The 19,075-nt window shown below is 43.1% G+C and overlaps 1 protein-coding gene across 3 annotated transcripts in view; it reads right to left on the bottom strand.

The window, feature by feature from the left end:
- Window positions 1-10,296: 10,296 nt before the first annotated feature.
- The window catches only part of DDI2 (DDI proteasomal shuttling factor 2), a 41,901-nt gene continuing 33,122 nt past the window's right edge, over window positions 10,297-19,075 (bottom strand). For 2 of the 3 annotated variants that reach the window (XM_087446764.1, XM_087446761.1), the window contains one exon: window positions 10,297-18,710. In XM_087446764.1, coding sequence (XP_087302890.1) covers window positions 16,816-18,710 — 1,895 coding nt within the window. In that variant the 3' untranslated portion in view covers window positions 10,297-16,815. The remainder of the gene's footprint in view (window positions 18,711-19,075) is intronic. The other variant, XM_087446762.1, reaches the window with a different exon arrangement.

Consider the following 19,075-nt stretch of genomic DNA (forward strand, 5'->3'; position numbering starts at 1 on the left):
GGGGCCCGGCGCCCGCCGCCCGGCCCTCGCCTCGCCCGGCCCCTCGCTCCGCCGCGGCCCGGCGGCTCCGGAGCGCGGCCGGCGGGGAAGGAGGCCGCGGGCTGTGCGCGGCGGCGGCGGCGGCAGGAACTGATGTCAGGCGGGGCGGCGCCAAGGCGGCGGTCGGGCCGGGACGCCGGCGCCCCGAGACCCCGGGGTCCCCGAGACGTCCCAGGCCCCGGCCCCCGGCCCTCGCACACCACAGAGCCTTCAGCCGGGGAACCCCTCAGCCCCTCGAGCCCGGGACCCCCGAGACGCCGCCCTCCGGCCCTTGTCAGTCCACAGAGCCTCCGGCCGTGGACCCCGGAGACCCCCTCAGCCCCCAGACCCCGGGACCCCGAACCCCCACAGACCTCGGGCCCCTCCCCTCAGCCCTCGTCAGCCCATAGACCCTCCGGCCAGGGACCCCCAAGACCCCCACAGACCCCGGGCGCCCGACCCCCGGCCCTTGTCAGCCCACGCACCCAGGTCTCCTGACCCTCCTCAGCACCCCCGAGCCCCTTCACCCCCTCCGGCCGGCAACCCCGGAGGCCCCCCCAGATCCCGGGGATCTGGAGATCCCGCCCCCGCCAGCCGGAGATCCCCTCAGCCCACAGACCCCACTCTCCCCTCCCCTTCCTTAGCCCAGAGGCCCCCGCCATGCCAGGACCCCCTCAATGCACAGGCTCTGGCTCCCCTCAGCCCAGAGAGCAGGCCCCCTGGCCTTTTGCAGCCTAGAGACCCCAGCACCCCAACTAGACCCGACCACAGACTCCGGCCCTCTGGCCCTCATTGGCCACCCGGGCCCTCCACTCCTTGATTCCTCACCCTCACCGCCCAGTCCTCAACTTTCAGGCCACTTCAGGTCCCTGGTGTCCCTCCCCACCTCCCAAATACACCTTCTTCACTTCACCTGCAGTCCCAATGCCCCTTCCGATTCTTACCCTTATCCCAGTTCTTCAGTGGGAGCACTGTGCTGAGGGCCCCAACTCCCTCAGCTATGAAACCCACCATAACAATTCCCCTTATCCCTGCACATGCTCCCTAAATTCACCATCTCTTAAAGCCACCTACACTTAGAGTTCTCAGTCTCCTACCTGTCTCACTTAATTCATTTGGTCCCCAAATAAATATATTCCCGATACATCCATTAGTCTCTCCTTTTTATTCTTTTTTAGAAAAATGTCAATATATACTCATTTTATTTTTTCACTTTTTAAAAATGGAGATACAGTTGACATATAACATTATATTCGTTTCAGATGTACAACATAATGATTCCATATATGTATGTATTGCGAAGTGATCATTTCTTTATCTTTTTATTCTTTTTATTCTTAAGACACCCCAATTCTCAACTTCAGCTCCCCAGTTTTCCCTCTTCTGTTGCTCGGGCTACCCCTCCCTCAGTCTCCTAGATCTAGTCACCCCAGCACCGATGTGAAACACTGATTCCACAGCTTATCCTAGATGGACTCCACTCCATACAAACCCAAAAGTTCCCTTCCTGTCCCTCAGTTTCCCCAGGAAAGACCCAAGATGGTGGTAGTTATTTTGTTGTTTTTATATGACTGGATAAGGGGACAAAATTATGTGTCAGGAAAAAGAAAGAGAATAACTTCTTGAGAAACCGAGGTTCCTGCATTCTATTACCACCTCAGGATCTAGGGCAAGAGTTCTTAATCCTAATGTTGATGACGATGGTAAGTGTTGAGTACTGACTAGGTGCCATGCACTGAACTCAGCCTTTTACATTCATTTGTCTCATGTATCCTCACACAACAATTCTTGTACAGATGAAGAAATTCAGGGATGGGGGTAATTTGCCTAAAATCATACAGCAAATAGTGGAGCCCAGAAACTATTTGTATCCTTTTCTGAACCAAAGATCCCTTTACATTTCTTCATACTATTCTAGGAGGCAACCCCATAGGGGCTTGGTCTAACCCTTTAGGGAAAGAAGCCAAGTCTCTAAACTCAGGGCATTTTATTAGTATTGAGTTCAGGAAAATAAGAGATAATAGTCTCCGTGGAGCTGGGCAGGGGCAGAATGACAGGTGGGGATGGAGGCTGCAGTAGCTAGACAGGTAGAGAAAAGCCTAAGAGCAGAGGACATATTACTTTGAACGAGGAAAGAAATAGTCAGATGTCCAAAGGTGTTTGAGGCAAGTAGGAGGAAAGCTGCCTTGAATGACCAGCCTAGCGGCTTTGGTGCACTGCCTTCCCGCTCCACCCAGGCCAGGGTGCCTACAGGCCCCAACCTGTCAGATGCAACTCCAACTCATGAGAATCCATTCAGCCCAAGTAGCTTTGTGATTCTTCCCTGCTGTTAAATAGCAAGCCATCTTCTGGGCAGCATCTTCTGCTGGGCACTACCTTCCTACAAGTGGCTACCCGTGGCTTTGGCACCTGACAGCTTCAATGGGTGTTTTTATCTCTTGGCTATATACCCGTGATATAATAAGGTGGTGGCATTTCTGCCATATTGTTTTCATCTTCACGCATTGTGGGGGATGGTCACATTGAACTTTTACAACATTCAGGAGGAACTTATGGTCTCATTGCTTACCAAATTCCTAAGGTCTGCATAGGTGTGTGAGTGGGTGGGAGAAGAGAGGCACATTTTAGTCTCACAACACTTCTTGCAGGGAAGGGAGGGGGCCAAGTGTGTGTGTTCATGAGCAGATAATTGCCCCATGCCCTGAGCTCAAATGTGGAATCCATCCTTGCCTGTCAAAAACAAGGCAACCAAAAAAAAAAACCAAACCAGGATGCCTATCAGTCCTGTTATTGGGAGTCATTTAAGCTCAAAACTGAAGCCCATTAATTTATTGCACAAGACTTTGCTGATCACGTGGAAAGTGCATGAGACTCTGAGGCATCAAGAATCAAAAGCCTAGATTGACTCATCCTAGGGCCTTGGGCAAATCACTCTGTTTTAGTTTCCAAATCAATGATACAGGAAAAACGACTTTTGTCTTCTTCTTTTTTAAAATATTGTCCTAACCTAAGTCTCCTACTGCTAAACTCCGTCAGATAAGGGAAGAAGTTGGGAAGAAAGGCAAGATCACAGAGAGACCATAGACCTGGCCCACCAGGTCTGCTTTGCTCTTCTTTTCAAAGATGTGTACTGCCTCAGAGAGGAAAAAGATAGGAAAACATTCTGGCAGCTTCATCCTGCCACATCCTTAAAAGGTCATTGGACAGGATTGTAAAAAAAAAAAAAGTAGAGGACGGTTTAAGGGACTAATTCCTCTCTTTCCCCTCAACTCAATGCAAATATATTTGTATTTCCAGAGGAAGGAGTAAATACTTCCTTGGCCCTTAGGCTTGTGAGGCTGATCCCCATCTAAGAGGGGGAGACAGGAGGGGATGGTTGTATATAATAGTAATGGTCTGGGTTCCCACACTCCGGCACCTACAAGTGCAGACAATCTACACCTCTAGGACTGGGTAAACCAAAACAAGGTAGCTTTAATCTAGATGATTTTATTTTAAAATGTTGAACATCCAATCAGTTCCTTCCCCATTACTGTCCGGTCAGCAAGATGGGTTGGTGAAAATTGGGATATCATTCAACCTCCTAGCTCAAAAGCCTCCAACAGCTTCCTGTCATAGCATTTAGAATGACATCTATACTCTTTTCTCTGGCCTCCAAGGCCTTAGCTGATGTGATCCAGCCACTCTCCCTGACTCATCTCCTAATCTCTCTGCTGGTGTGTGCCAGCCCCCGCCTACCTTCTCTTTCTCAAGCATGCTAGTGTGTTCACATTTGAGGACTTTTGCTGGGGTGCTCTTCCCCAGTGAGGCAGAGGCCTCTAGCCATTCACCAAAATCTGCTCTCTCCATTGATAGCATTGTAGCCAGGCACAGTGCTAGGCTACATTTCCCAGCCTCCTTTACAGTAGGCACAGCTATATTGTCAAGTTCTTGCTAATGGAACGTGAACAGAAATAAAGTGACCCACTTCTAGGCTGGGCTTCTAAATGAGGGGGTATTCCTCCTTCATGCTGTTTCTTCTTCCACCAGGTAGGATAAAGCAAAGGGGATGTCAGACTTACAAGACGTAAACAACCTGGTTCCCTGAATCACTGTGTGGAGGAGAGCTGCCCATCAACCAGGAACAATTGCCTTGGACCATAACATATGCAAGATAAAAACTTTATTTTGGAATAAATTATTGAAATTTTTGGCCTCTTTTGTTCCCTCAGCCTAGCCTTACATAATACATCCCAAATCCTCATCTTGGAGGCGCCTTCTTGTCAGTCAGGTCTCAGTTTAAATGTTAGCTTCTCAGAAGACCTTTCTCCTTGATTACTCAACATGAAGTAGCCTCTAGTCCCTTCCAGCATGCCAACCTACTAAATTTTCATCATAGAATTTATTACTATTACCTGGCATTTTCTTGTTTGTTGTTATTCTTCAAAGAGACTGCTATAATGTAAGCTCCGTGGGAATATGCACCTTCGCTCAGTTCATGCAATGCTGTATTCACAGCACCAACTCGGTGTCTGGCACGTGATACTCACTGCTTATTGAATTAATATCTTCTGATTAATTTTTAATTCAATAGGGATGCAGAAAAGTTTTTAGCTGACCATACAAGTAAAAGGACAGAAAGAGAACTGGTGCCAAATATAAGGCTGTTTCTCTTTATACCTGATTTGGGCCTTTCCATTCTAGGAAGATAACGGATGAGGAATTAGGGTCAAAGTCTGTACAAACATTAGCAGAGAGGTGCTTTCTGCCAAATTATTCTTATATGTGGGTATAGTAAAAAGTACTACGTTACATGGAAGCCTGCAAACTTACTTCTTCAGAATGTCGTCTGTCTTTAAAAATCTACATTAAACTCCAAGTCAGCAGTCATCCTGGCCTAGAATCCCTAAACCTGCAAACTGGCCTCAACCACCTGGCTGGGTTTCAGGCACAGTTCTGCGATGTCACCCCTCTTATGGTACAACCCCTTAGAGTCTCTGAGATGAGAAACTGAGGCAGCATAATGGTATTCATGGATTTATTCATTCAAAACATATCTGAGTGGGGGCCGGGCTGGTGGTGCAGCAGTTAAGTGCGCACGCTCCCACTGCGGCGGCCCAGGGTTCGCGGGTTCAGATCCTGGGGACGCACCGATGCACCGCTTGTCAAGCCATGCTGTGGTGGCGTCCCATATAAAGTGAAGGAAGATGGGCACAGATGTTAGCCCAGGGCCAGTCTTCCTCAGCAAAAAAGAGGAGGATTGGCATCAGATGTTAGCTCAGGGCTGATCTTCCTCACAAATAAACAAAAAACATATCTGAGTGCCTGCTACGCACCAGGAAGAGGGGATACGGCAGTGAAAAGGACAGACATAAATCCTCACCTCATGGAGCTGACTTTCTAACAGGGGAGAAAGATAATAAACACAATACAGAAGTGAATTGCATAGTATGTTAGGTAGTGGTCAGCGCTAAGGAGAAAAATGAAGAAGGGAAGGGACATAGGAAGAGGGGCGAGTGGCTACAGTTTTAGATAAATTAGCCAGAGAAGGCCTTACTGAGGTGATATTTGAGTAAAAACCTGAAGGAAGTGAGAGAAAAAGCCAGGAAGGTGTCTGGGGAAAGAGCATTCCAGACTAAGGGAATAGCAAATACAAATTCCTTGAAGTGGGAGAGAGCATGTGAACTCAAGGAATACGGAGGTCAGCGTGGCTTAGAGCTGAGTGAGAGGAAGGGAAGCAGGAGGTGAAGGCAGAGAGGTGAAGAGGGGCCTTGGAGGCTTTATAAGGACTGCGGCTTTCACTCTGAGTGCAATGGGGACCCACTGAAGGTTTCAAGGAGAGCTGTGATCTGACTTAGAATCGTGCTGGCTGTTGTGCCAAGAACAGAAGGCAGGTAGACAAGGGCAGGAGCAGGGAGACCTATTGCAATAACCCAGGTGAGAGGCAAAGGTGCCTGGGACCAGGGTTCTAGAAATGGTCCGATTTTGAATATATTTTGAAGTGGAGCCAACAGAATTTAGGATGGGGTGGATGTAGGACGTGAAAGGAAGCAGTGAAGGTTTTAGAGTGAGCAACTGGAAGGCTGCAGTTGCTGTTTACTTCTCAGGTGAAGACACTGAGGGGCAGGTGGTGGGGGTGGAGTATTTCTGGCTCAGGGCACTTCAATTTCAGATACCTGGACGGATATAGATAGGGAAAAGTTTGGCTTTCAGCAACTTTCTAGGAGGAACCAAGCAACGCTAGCTTTAATTTTTTTTTAGGACAAAATCCATAGATGAGGACTGGTAGAGTTGGTTAATCCCATTAATACACGAAGAGCTCTGAACGGGGAAGCAGTATCTGGTGACAATTTAGCCCTTTAAGTAAGACGGCAATATGCTCTGCTTACTGTGTATTTTGAAGTTTAGAACTATCTTCTTTTTTGAACTCTTTTTTTCTATTTCTTTGTATTTCTAAGTGTATATCCTACCCTTTCTTACATTTTCCTCCTCCAAGCTGTAGATATATAGATTCCTGCCGTCAACTCCCCAATGCATTTACTTCCCTAGTACTTTTAAAGTTTTTTGTTTTTTTTAAAGATGTAGTGAATTCCCCTTTTTCTGTGCTAAGGACCCCTAATTCTTTCCACTAATAACTACTAATTAATGTTTCACAATTTCTACCACTCTATTGAGTACTAGAAATCTCATTTCAAATGAAATTGATTATCAAAAGATTGAGATCTGAATTACTACTCCTTACCTCCAACTAGAAGTAGCCTTTGCTCTCATCACTCTCTTTTGATAGGCAAGGAAGGGTAACAGAACAAGAGGCAATTTGTCTAAGCCAGTATATACTGGCTGGTCCATAACATTGAAATCTTCTCAAATAAAGGCTCCATAGTACAAACCCATACACAAAGCAATGACTCCATATTGGTTATGTAACACCGCAGGGTGTTACAAGTTACTCATGAGTCTCAAAATAGTTGTCACTTTAAATTAAAAAAGAAAATTATTATTTTTGGTTTTTTTTGTGAGGAAGATAGCCCTGAGCTAACATCCGTGCTAATCCTCCTCTTTTTGCTGAGAAGACCGGCTCTGAGCTAACATCTATTGCCAATCCTCCTCCTTTTTTTTTTTTCTTTCCCCCAAAGCCCCAGTAGATTATTGTATGTCATAGTTGCACATCCTTCTAGTTGCTGTATGTGGGACGCGGCCTCAGCATGGCCGGAGAAGCAGTGCGTCGGTGCGCGCCCGGGATCCGAACCTGGGCTGCCAGTAGCGGAGCGCACGCACTTAACCACTAAGCCATTGGGCCGGCCCCTAAAAAAGAAAATTAAACATAGACATACATCATTTAGAAGCTTTAGGATAAGTCGTCGTCCTGAAATTCTCAATAACAGGAAATCAACTCTCAATAGTTGAGAATTATGGGTCTCAAATTTGTGAATATATAACCAGGAGTCAAGACAAGACTCTGCTCCCCAACCAGACATTAGAAAATGGATATTCTTTCTTTCTGAGGCAAAACCTGGGTTAGCTGATCTCTTCTCATTGGGCACAGAGCTAGTCTACGTTTCCCTGCCTCTCCTTCAGCTAGGTGTGGCCAGGTGACTGTGTTTCTTACTAATTTTGTGTGAGAAAGTGATATGAGCCATTTCCATGTCTGGCCCATTAAAAACCGCTCGAGCCTGATTCTCTCCTCTCTTCCATCATCTTCCAATTGAATGTTGAAGGCCAGGGCAAACTTGGAAGCCAGGTGACGATGGCAGAGCTGCTGGAAGCCTGGTTCTTGAATGACAGCGTGGAGAAGGGTCCTCCTATTCCACTGATTTGGACCCACATTGGACTGTTGGTGAAGGAGAGACAAGGTTCTATTATGTTAAGCTACTGATATTTGGGGTGGGTATGTTACAGCAGTTAGCCTATCTTAATACAGAAATTGGTACTGAAATGAGATGTTCATCTCAAAAACGTAAAATAAGACAGTCTTAGTGATCAAGGATACTGATACAGGGAGGCTGGAAAAATGGAGACTCGTGTTATCCAGGGGGCAAAACATCTGATAAAACTGTCTCCTGGGGAAATTTTTATGGTTGACTTACCATCAAAACTATGTATTAATTACGTAGCCTGAGGCTCTAGTCTGAGGAAGGGTTGAAAGGTCATGTTAGTATGTTGACTTTTACACTACAATCATTATAAGAAAGACCTAAGCTTAGGAAATAATTGCCTCATTATAAGCAGAATTAAAGGAAGAGCTAAGAAACTCGAGGCCTTGAAGGGTTGTAAAAGCTAATTCCCTGGTTCTGGACTTCAGGTAATAAGAGGTAAGTTTGAAACAGGCTTTGAATATGAAGGTCCAGTAAGACTCAGCCCTGTAGCAAAAATCACATTAAAGTTTTTCCATTCAAATCTATTTCAGATGAACTCAAGATAGATGCCATTGAGAGCAGACTGGAAGAAAGCAAAGAAATGAATCAGGCTTGAGGACTGTATCTATGAAAGAACTCCTAGTTACTGGCATGTAGAACTGACGGGACCAAGTAAATCAGAAGCCTACTAAGTGTTACTGAGTACACTGTTTTGCCAAAGAAACTACAAATCCAGATTTCAAAAGCCATTGACTCTTTTCCAAGCCTTTAGACAATGCTCAGTTGCCCAGACTTGTACCAGCAGTAAGCTAAGAGAGCTGTGCCACTCCCGAGGGCAGACTTAACACCTACTTCACATGGGACCATGGGCAATGGACAAGAGAGTTCCTACCAAAGAAGAGAATTAGAATCTTAAATAAAGGAACTTCCTCAACCCCTTCACAAGGCCCGCTAGCATGATTTTCTAATTGTTGGGGCCAGCGATTGCTGTATTTCCCTTTTCTTCCCTTTTCTGAGTGAGATTTGCTATCGCAGTTATTCTGTCCCTGCTGCTCTGACACTGTATACCAGGTAGGAGTTATCTCGAGTTCAGTTTGCCAGATCAGAAAGAGCCACAATCAACACGTGGAGAGGACAGGGTGCCTGGATGGGATATGGGGCCATCTCCTTGGAGGAAAGGTATGTGCAGTCTGTGTGAGAGTAAAATTGAAGGACTGCAACTGACTACCAGACGGCCTCCTCATCTTTTATTTCACAGCCTCCCTTGCAGTTTGATATGGCCATCTGGCTGCGTTCCAGCCACTGAAACGTGAGTAGAGAAGTGAAGTACACCATTTCCAGGCCAGGTACAAAACTTCCATAAACAACCCTCATATCCTTTTCCTGGTATGTCAGCTGGATGCTGATATCCAAAGTAATCTTGGAAGCCACATGTTGATGAGGGCAGAGTCCTGGTAGCCTAGGACCCTGAATGATTGGCTGCATAGGGCAGAGCCCTTCCCACCCATCAGACTATCAGAATTGCCCAACTTCTGGAAATTCCACTTAGCATTCTCAAATCTCTTATGTGATACAATGAATAATACTAACCAACATCTAATGAGCACTTACTACGTGCCAGGTACTGTTCTAAGCACTTTACATGTATTAACTCATTTAATCCCTATGACCACCCTGATAGTTCCCATTTTATAGACAAGGAAACTGAGGCCACAGAAGTTAGGCAACTTATCCAAAATCACAGCTTTGTGACTTTTTTTTTGGCACACAGTAAGCGGCAAAGCTGGAATTCAAACCCAGCCTGGCCGCCTGGCTCTAGTGACTAGTCTGAACCACAACACCCCATTGCCAGTGTATTTCAGTTACTGTGCATCAACTGCTCATGCAGTCACAAAATGCACATCTTTTACATTAGCAGATAGCTGTCCTCCTGCAACGGTTATCTGGAAGTTACTTTAATGGCTTGGAGATGCCCACTTCTTCTGGAGTCCAGGAACATGGCCTTAAGTCACAGTGCCTGGGAATAAGTTATTCAAATGGGCAGGGAGAAAGAGACAAGGACAAAAGTTAAGTAACCAACTCAATTTATTTTATTTTTTATTTTTTTGTGAGGAAGATCAGCCCTGAGCTAACATCCATGCTAATCCTCCTCCTTTTTTTGCTGAGGAAGACCAGCTCTGAGCTAACATCTATTGCCAATCCTCCTCCTTTAAAAAATTTTTTTTCCCCAAAGCCCCAGTAGATAGTTGTATGTCATAGTTGCACATCTTTCTAGTTGCTATATGTGGGACGCGGCCTCAGCATGGCGGGAGAAGCGGTGCGTCGATGTGTGCCCGGGATGCAAATCCGGGCCGCCAGTAGCGGAGCGCGCGCACTTAACCGCTAAGCCACGGGGCCGGCCCCAGTAACCATCTCAATTTAAAAGAAACCGATCAAACAAGAGTCTTATGATAAAAACTTTATTGTCTTAAATATCAAATGTTTTACACATCACTTTTTCTTCAGAAAGTTCCTATTAAAAAAAGAAAAATAAAATAAAGTGTTTTGATTATTTAGGGCTGACTTACATTTCAGTATGTGACAAAAACTCAAACCCAAATGTATCTAGTTCACTCAATGGCAGACAGGTCCTATGTCCAGCCCCTAAACCAATGGCACAATGCAACCAACTTTGGGATTCCTGAGTGTGGTTCCCTTAAGTTCTCAGAGTTTTCCCAAATCTCAAAACCAGAGCATTATGGGAGTGACTGAGCTACTGGCAAGTCTATTTTGCCACTCAGCCTAGTTCTTGTAAGATGCAGTAGTCTCACAGCTTAAAGAAAGTCAGGAAAGCAATACATGAGCAATTGCAAGAACAAATAACGGGGCAAAGAAAAGAGGCGTTTCTCTTTGCTCAGATTTGCCAAACATGGCTACAAAATTGGTAAACAGACCTTACTTGAGTGCAAAAGCCATTAGGCCAACTTGCCATGAAGATGATTTTGAATAAAAATGAGCAAATCAATTTTCATCATAAGTGCACAGTGAAAAAAAGCAAATGGAAGCAATATGTTGAATTGCTCTGAGTAGATGACCAGAATGATTTCAAAAGGCAGACGAGGAGACTAGAGAATGGAAATACAATCATTCAGAGGGAAAGGTCTCAGACAGGTGGCATAAACTCAGAAAGCTGTGGGGCCTTCAGAGAAGGAAAAAGAAGTCTGGTCAGCCTCAGGTAATCTCAGACCAAAGGAATCTGGAAACAAACTCATCTGACTGCCTCGGGTAGGAAATTAATAGACTTTACCTGTCTTTAAGCCACAGATGCATTCATCCAAGGTTGTGTGTAAAACAAACCCCTGGTAAACAAAATCATTTCCCATCAGACATGTATTTTCCCAGGAAAAAATATCCCAGTACGCCTCTTCCCCAAGTCAGCTAATGAAAACCTGCTTATGGTACATATTTAAAGAAATATACTTCTGTAAGAATTATTCTAATTTTGTATTCCACGCCTCCACCCCATGTCTTCTATAGTTTGCTTAACTTTTTTAGGTAAAAGAAACATTCTCTAACTCCTACACCCTAGGACCATTTTCTCTGTAGATTTCATTCCATTAGATTGTGCCCTAAACTTATTAGCTATATCCTCTCACCTTTTACAGCCCCGAGGGTGTAGATTACCAATCACCAATACATAATCGATAAATCTGTACAAGTTTTCTAATTGTAAACCTCAGAAGTCACTAGTAGTTAAGGTCTAGAAATTCCATCTGTATGCCCTCAGGATTACAACATACACCGTGATACTTTAGATAATGGGTTAAAGAATGTCCTTTTGATGGAGCTGTCCTGTGGAAAGATTTGGTAGAGTCTGAATCCTCTTGTAAATAAATTCTGCCCATCATCCAGACCCAGAACCATCACGTGCTACATTTTCTGCTCTAGATCCTCATTTTCACATCTTGCACTCGGCTGCTCTTAAACCACAAATCCTGCAGAATCCTCTGCTCAACCCTGTTGGCCCAGATGGTGAGTATTCCAGAGCAGCTGTGCCCAAAAGGGGGGTGGGGAGGATACTGCAGCATACTCCTTTATCTCTACCCTGCATGGAAGGAGGTCCTGATGGAATGAAAAGGTGACTGTCACCGGTGCACAGTTAGGATCATCTTCCATTTACTTGCACTTCTTTCCGCCGATTCCCCCCAACCCCCGCCCCAGCAGTATAAACTGATTTCTGAATACCTGATCTCTCCAAGTATTTCCACCAAGTATTACAACACTTTTTGCTGGTTTCTAATTCCATTTTTTAAAATATTTTATTTTTTAGAGCAGTTTTAGGCTCACAGCATCTAATTCCATTTTGAGCCTGATTTTCCTAGTCTTCTCTGAATCTGAACCAAATCACCCTAGTATGACTTTTAAAATAAAAGCATGCTAATAGGCAAAAACAGATCTTTGCTCTAGCAGCTAAAACTTGTTTCATGTTTCCTTACTAGACTGAAAGTTTCACAAGGCCAGGGTTCCAATCCGTTTTAGTGACCCCTGTGCCCCTAGAGCTCACTAGTGCCCGGCACAAAGGCACTTCAAGTTTGATGAATGAACTGATGAATTCTTGCTCAAAGACTCACACTGCATAGCTTTCAAGAGTACTGCTTTCCGGTTCAAATATATAAGTTTGCTCGAACTTTTTCTCTGCCTTAACTGCCACAATACTGATAGAACAACAAAGAACATAATAAGCATCTAGAAATCACTTTTTGGTATTCCTGATGCAAAAACCCCATATTATAATCCTCCTACCTGGCGAAATCTAAGACTTGGTGCAGGATAATTTTGAATCAACAATAAAGGTGAGCCTCAGGACCACTCCATGTGTGGCCTCTATCCCCAGGAGGGCCATTTTCAAACTCCCCCGCTCCTCCCTATACTTCCACTTTTATTCCTCACCAAAATTTGATGCCTCCACTATGTGGAGAAACTAAAGCACAAGAGAAAAATCAAGCACATCAAAGGTTCACCCCTAAGTTCTTTAGTTCATTCAGTGAACTCCTGGGATACCTACTCAGGGACCACTAATGTATAAACTTGAACCAGGATTTTACATTTCTAGTTCTCAAGAACATGCTTTGAATTTAGTTTGTTTTTAATAGGAATTGACATTTTTGATTCTTTCAGGAAAAAAAAAAAGCTATTTTTATTTTATGGAACTCCTAATATGAAAGGTAACATTTATCTTCTAGGATGGAAAACTCTTGATAACTCTGTTTCTCTCTAGCTTAGCCACAGACTACACTTGGTCACCAAATTCAAAGGAGAAATTTGGCTTTTTGGTATTTGTGCTAGAGAATGGCAGAATGCATAATCCAGTTAGCTTCTCTTATGATATGCTACCAGTGATAACAAGTTTGAAGTATGCAGCAGTTCAGTTACCCTGCTTACCCTCACTGCAGGTGGCAAGCAGGTAGGAAAAAGAAATCAGAACGCACTGCAACTCTCCTGGCCAGTTATTTGCAAGGCTGTTTTTTATATACATGGTGGGATAAAAGCCGCCATAAGTGAAGAATATATCTGTAGATATAAAAATTGTTGCTTTTTAATCTATGTAAAATTAACTGCAGGATATTTGTCAATCACATTTGTATATATACACATGAGCTGAAAAGTTAAACTAAATTTTTATGGCTTTTACTAGAGATAGAAAACTGTGGTAAGGGAAGAACAGGCAGATTCCACTTTAACTAGTTATCATAAAATCAGTGACACAAAGTCTCATATACCTTTCCATTTTTATGCAATCCTCTTGCTGGAGAGATGTGTAGGGAAAAAAACAAATGGGGTGTGTCTCCCTTTAGTACATATGGAGACAAAGAGCTCCAGAAAGTTTTGTAGGCTGCAAGGTGGATAGTTTTAACACACACTCACCATCTACCCAGTCCCCTTTGCTAAGCAACTGGTAATCTTTATATGCTAATGGTTAAAGCCCAAACTGTGGGATGAAGGCTACTGGCTGATGTCTGGAGGCTTAAACAGGTACAAGTGGAAATAATTCTTACCAGCTCTAATGGGCAAAATCTAGGTATAGCTGTCTGGTTACCAACTATATTCTTACACACAGGAACCAACTTAAGGGAAATGTAGAAGTTATACAGGAAAATCTTCTCTCTTTGGTGAATACACAGGGACCACCCTTGGAGGTAAGCGCTGACCACAGAGCCGTCCATTACTCGTTACGCCAAGGGAGCTGGCCAGTAAAGCGGCCCATCACTTGTTATGGCTGGCCCTTATCAGTTCTGTTGGCAACCAGAGGAGTTCACAACAATTTCATCTTCTTCTTGGAGAAGTTAATCTCTAATTTCTGCACTTTGAATAAAATTTGACAATGAAAGTTCACTACTGTCATTTTCCTTAATTCCCTTTGTGTTCTAGAACTGCTAAATTTAAAAATGATTCGAATTCCTAACAATGTCAACTTTACTTTCATACAAATGATGGACAAGAAATAAGATTTAAAAAATCAAAAGCCATTATACATTGAAAAATAAATGACAGAAAAAGGATAAGGATATTTGGCAAGTGGGTTAAGCTCATTCAAAGTATTCCTAACAAGAATACGGGTACAACTATAGGCCTATTCAATTTTCTCCTAAAAATAAATATACATATACATACATAAAAAGCTATTGTAATGAAACCTTTTCCAGACTGATATTCTATATTCTACCTGGGATTGATTCCCAAATCTCCACATTGTGAAAATTCAGTGGCCAAGCCTCTGAGCAGTGCATCATACTGCTCACAGAGAAAACTATGAGGCCCATTTCCACACAGAAGGCCTTTTTGGAGGAGTCTATTGTCATTGGTAAATTCCCTCACCCTACATCCACCCACTCGATGGCCCTAAAGATTTAAAAGCTTAGAATAAATTCCCAGTCACCACTCATAAAGCAAATACAGGGGTCCATTGCATTGCTACTAGATTTTGCTTCAATCATAGCACCTACTACTTAATTACAATCACAGCTCTAAGAGTTGGTTGACAGAAATCCTATAAGCAGTTTCCTAGTGCATCTTACATCTTTGGTGTACGGCAGGCAAAAGGGTCTACAACATGTGATTGTCTAAAAGAACATTTTAAAGACAATCAGGCTAACCTGTTGTTCTGAGCACCCTCTTGAAAACAGTAAACTACAATTCCTTCTGTCAACCATTTCCTAACTTCAGAGGATCCTGATAAACTTATGTGACTTCCCATCACATCACTCAAGTCTCATAACACATATACAAACATCACAGCACAGAGAAAACAGATGGGGTGGAAGAGAGACCTCTCTGCGTGCCCCCACAGGAAAATGTCAAAAACTCCTGAGATATGAGCCTCCATGCTGATTGTGCTCAATGACTGAATTTTGATGGAAAGAATAAGTTTTCAAAGAGAGTCAGACTTTAGACAAAATCATTTAACGCTAAGTTCACAAATCAGTCTTTCAAAGCTTCTGTTTCAAATACATTGCAAACTATAACCTGGAATTGGGAATTACCATTCTCAAAATTCTTTCCAATAAAACCAAGATTTCAGATTCCTGCTAGGTACATAAGAGAGCAGTTTATTTTCCAGGAAAAAATTATCTAAAATCTATCTAGTAGGATTATTGCACAGTGGGGCCCACAGGACAGTGACTTCCAAGGGCTAGTCCTCATATAAAAAAGGCCACAATAAATACATCTATACACTATGCCCCATTCTAACTTGACATGGTAAACACAAATATGACAAATCTTGCTTAAAAAAGAAACTCCTGAGGAAAGAAAGGGATGGAAAACTCTACCAAGGCCACTTGAGTCAGAAACTGCAATCACTATTTCCATTGCCACGGAGGACACTCATCAAATACTGACCATTCCGAGCACCAAGATGAACCAGTGACAAGGCTATCATCACACTTCAATGTTTCACTCAGATCACAGCTCCAACTGAGCTTCAGAAGAACTTCCTAGTAGAAGATTAATTTAGAAAGGAAATAAACTGCTGGCAATCAACCCATTCACTGAACTTAAATCATCATTAGTCATTAAAGGTTGAGGTGTGATTAGTGAGATACTAGCAAACCCAATCTCTAGGAAATTCCAGTGTTTAGGCCATTATTTTTCACTCACAGTTCTTGAAACATCACCAAGACATTTGCAAATGGAATTACAGTTTTGTTTTGTTTTTTTAATCTGGGTAGCACCACATTTTACTCAAATGTTAATTCTTCCACAATATCCCACCCAAGATATTTGGCAATCCACGCAGCAGCCTGTGATGTACAAAGTAGCCCAAGTTAAACCCTCCCAACTCATCCCATTAAAATGTCAAATCCTAACCATACAAATAAAAACATAGCACTCTAGGAGATGATATTCAATTATTCTTCAATTTCCTGTTATAATTGATGAATCATAATACACAGAGCATTGGGTATAATTCCAAACACCAAACCATGTGGTTAAAAGTTTGTAAATTGACAACTGAGTCAATAAGCCATACCTTGCATAACTTCACAGATATAGCCAAAGTGTGAAGTTGATCTGCTTTTAGCTGCATGGGTGGTGGGATTGCTCAAGGCTCCTGCTTTTCAAAGCATTCACTCTCATTCTAAAATGGTATGCTATACACAAAACCATCAATTTTATTCCAGAATACATCATCTTAATGAGAATTTTTAAAAAGCTTTTGTATGCACATACCGCCAGTACATTTAAAAAGGCCCAAATTTTAACAAATAGAATAGACAAATTCATCAGACAAGAGATCATAAATTACTTTGGCCGAAAAAAATCTTTAAAAAAAATCTGGCTCAACATTCTGCTTGCAGGTTTCTACATATACTGTGTATGTGGTGAGTGTGCGTGCGTGTGTGTGCGTGTGTGTGTGTGTTTGGGTGTGGGTATGTAGCTTTCCTTAAGGGAATGGAGTACGGTCTAGCCCACTTTTCCACGGTTATGTAGGAACTACAATGTTCTTTGCTAGCAAAACAAGAAGTGCGAGGTCTGCATTTCCACCAACTCGATGCAAAGCCCCGAGAGCTTCCTGCAAAGTAAAGCCAGCACGGAGAATACGGTCAATGTCTGCAGCAGGAAAAATTAATCGTGGAAGAATGGAGGGACTTGATAATGGATGGCTGGTAGGTGGTTCAAATTCAAGAAGTGGCCCTGCAGCTTCAGGACAGACATTCTCTCTGGTCTCAGGCCTGTCTGTCACTGGATTCTGTGTGCCCTGACCCCAATCTTTAACCAATATGAAACTGGATGACAAGGACTTAGTTTGCTCAGAAGTTTGATTGAGTGCATCCTCCTCACTTGCTAAAAGTTTGGGTGAAATTTCTACGCCTAAGGTGCAAGATAATTGATTAGACGTTTTAGCTGAGGCTGGAGTGACAGAACTGCTCTCGTTTATTGATTCCCTAGACTTGGGGACATTTTCCTTATCAGTTAATAGGCCATCACCTGGACCCCTGAAGTCAATATTTTCCACATCTTCTATTCCAGCATCAGTTGAAGTGTCTGTTAACCTTTCTGTCTTCACTGATACAGATATGGCCTGGTGAAAGGAGACTTGTGAACACTGTTCCTTCTGGGTAACTGTAAGATGCTCATTTTGGGTCCATCTTTCAGAAAGGTCCTTAATACTTGTTTGGTCCTCAGTTACCATTTCTGATTGGTAGATAACTTCTTCAGATGTATTTTCTGAAGCTGGTTTCTTACTAATGACCAAAAGTTCATGAAGTTCCTTCAAGGCTGCTGTTAGAGATGAGCAAGATTCCTCTGTTGACTCCACAGAGGGCTGACAATTGCCACAGAGATTTAAGGAGGGGGAGCCATCCTCAAATTCTTTATGTGTTCCAGACATTTCAACATTACTTTCTGGGAGCTGTAAATCCTGAGTGGAAATGGAATTACTCAAAATTTCAGATGAAGGGTTACATTTTGTTGTTTCTATTTCCATCAAGGGATCATCTAAGGCGAGATCAGATGCACTGATGTTCTTAACACCAGCATTCTGACTGCCAGCTGAATTAAGCACAGCAACTAGGGATTGTTCAACTATATCCACTTCCATAAGTGTTTCTGAATTTGAGCAGCCAAAGCATCCTGAAGGCAGAATATTTTTCTCTGTACCTGGAAGGTCCACATTCTGCTGTAGACTGTCTCCTTTCACTATGGCTTCCAAATCAACACTTTTTTGTTGATTCTGTTGCCTTTCTCCAAAAAGTTCAAGGTCCCCTGTGTTACAAAGACGTTCTTGGTCATGTGGAGCATTCTGTTGTACAACCTCATGCTGTTCATTCCCTGGTTCTTCATGCTGTTGAAGGCCACTTACTTGACTCAGATTCTGATATTCTGGATGCCAACCCTTTTCACCTAGAAACCTCTGTGGTTCTTGCATCCTGGTAGTTGTGACAGATAAACTACCTTCCTTTCTTGTGTGGAGATGAGATTTGAGGCCCTGGGTGCTTCTCGCAGCAGATTTCTCCAGATTATCTGCAACAATGGCTTCTTCAGATGAATTCTGCGAAGGCATAGCTGGACTCTGGTCTGCTGGAGCACTGTCTGCTGAAGAAGCACACTCAGGAAAATCCTGGAGACGAATATGTTCTTTCTTTTCAGAGGTTATCTGGAATTCAGCTGAAGGCTTCAAAGCCTTCACAGCTTTAGGTTCAATGCTGTCTGGGTCACTGGGCTTGACAGGGCAGACTGAAGCAGAGACAGAGTGAGCAAGACTCGTAGGATTACCAATCTCAGGACTCTGTCCTGAAGGATGGGCTGGATGGTTAAATCCATCTGAAGTTGGTAATGATGACATTCCCAGTGAGGTAGTTTCTTTACCGCTTTTCTCTGTAGGGAACAAAAGGGAAAGGAAAAAAGCAGTTACAAAGGCCACTAAATTATCAGAGGATACAAATCTAAACAGGACAGAACAAAATTAGGTCCTTAAACTTGGGTTTGTCTTATATTCATAGACTTATACAAGAACCATTCTTACTATGGTAGACAATTTAACATCACAGCATCAGAATAAGAAATAGGCATGTTCTTAATAAAACATGTGTATTGTAATTCAATATTTTTAATTTAAGTACCATTAATAAGCATCTACATAATGGCTGGGTTAGTGCTCAAGACTGAAGCACATTTATGTATCTTTATTCTCAGTGAGTTCAGAACTTTAGAATATTTCTCCAAGTGTGTTCTCTCCACCA

The sequence above is a fragment of the Ceratotherium simum genome, chromosome 22 (assembly GCF_057802395.1).
Source record: "Ceratotherium simum simum isolate JZ-2026a chromosome 22, ASM5780239v1, whole genome shotgun sequence".
Lineage (NCBI taxonomy): Eukaryota > Metazoa > Chordata > Mammalia > Perissodactyla > Rhinocerotidae > Ceratotherium > Ceratotherium simum.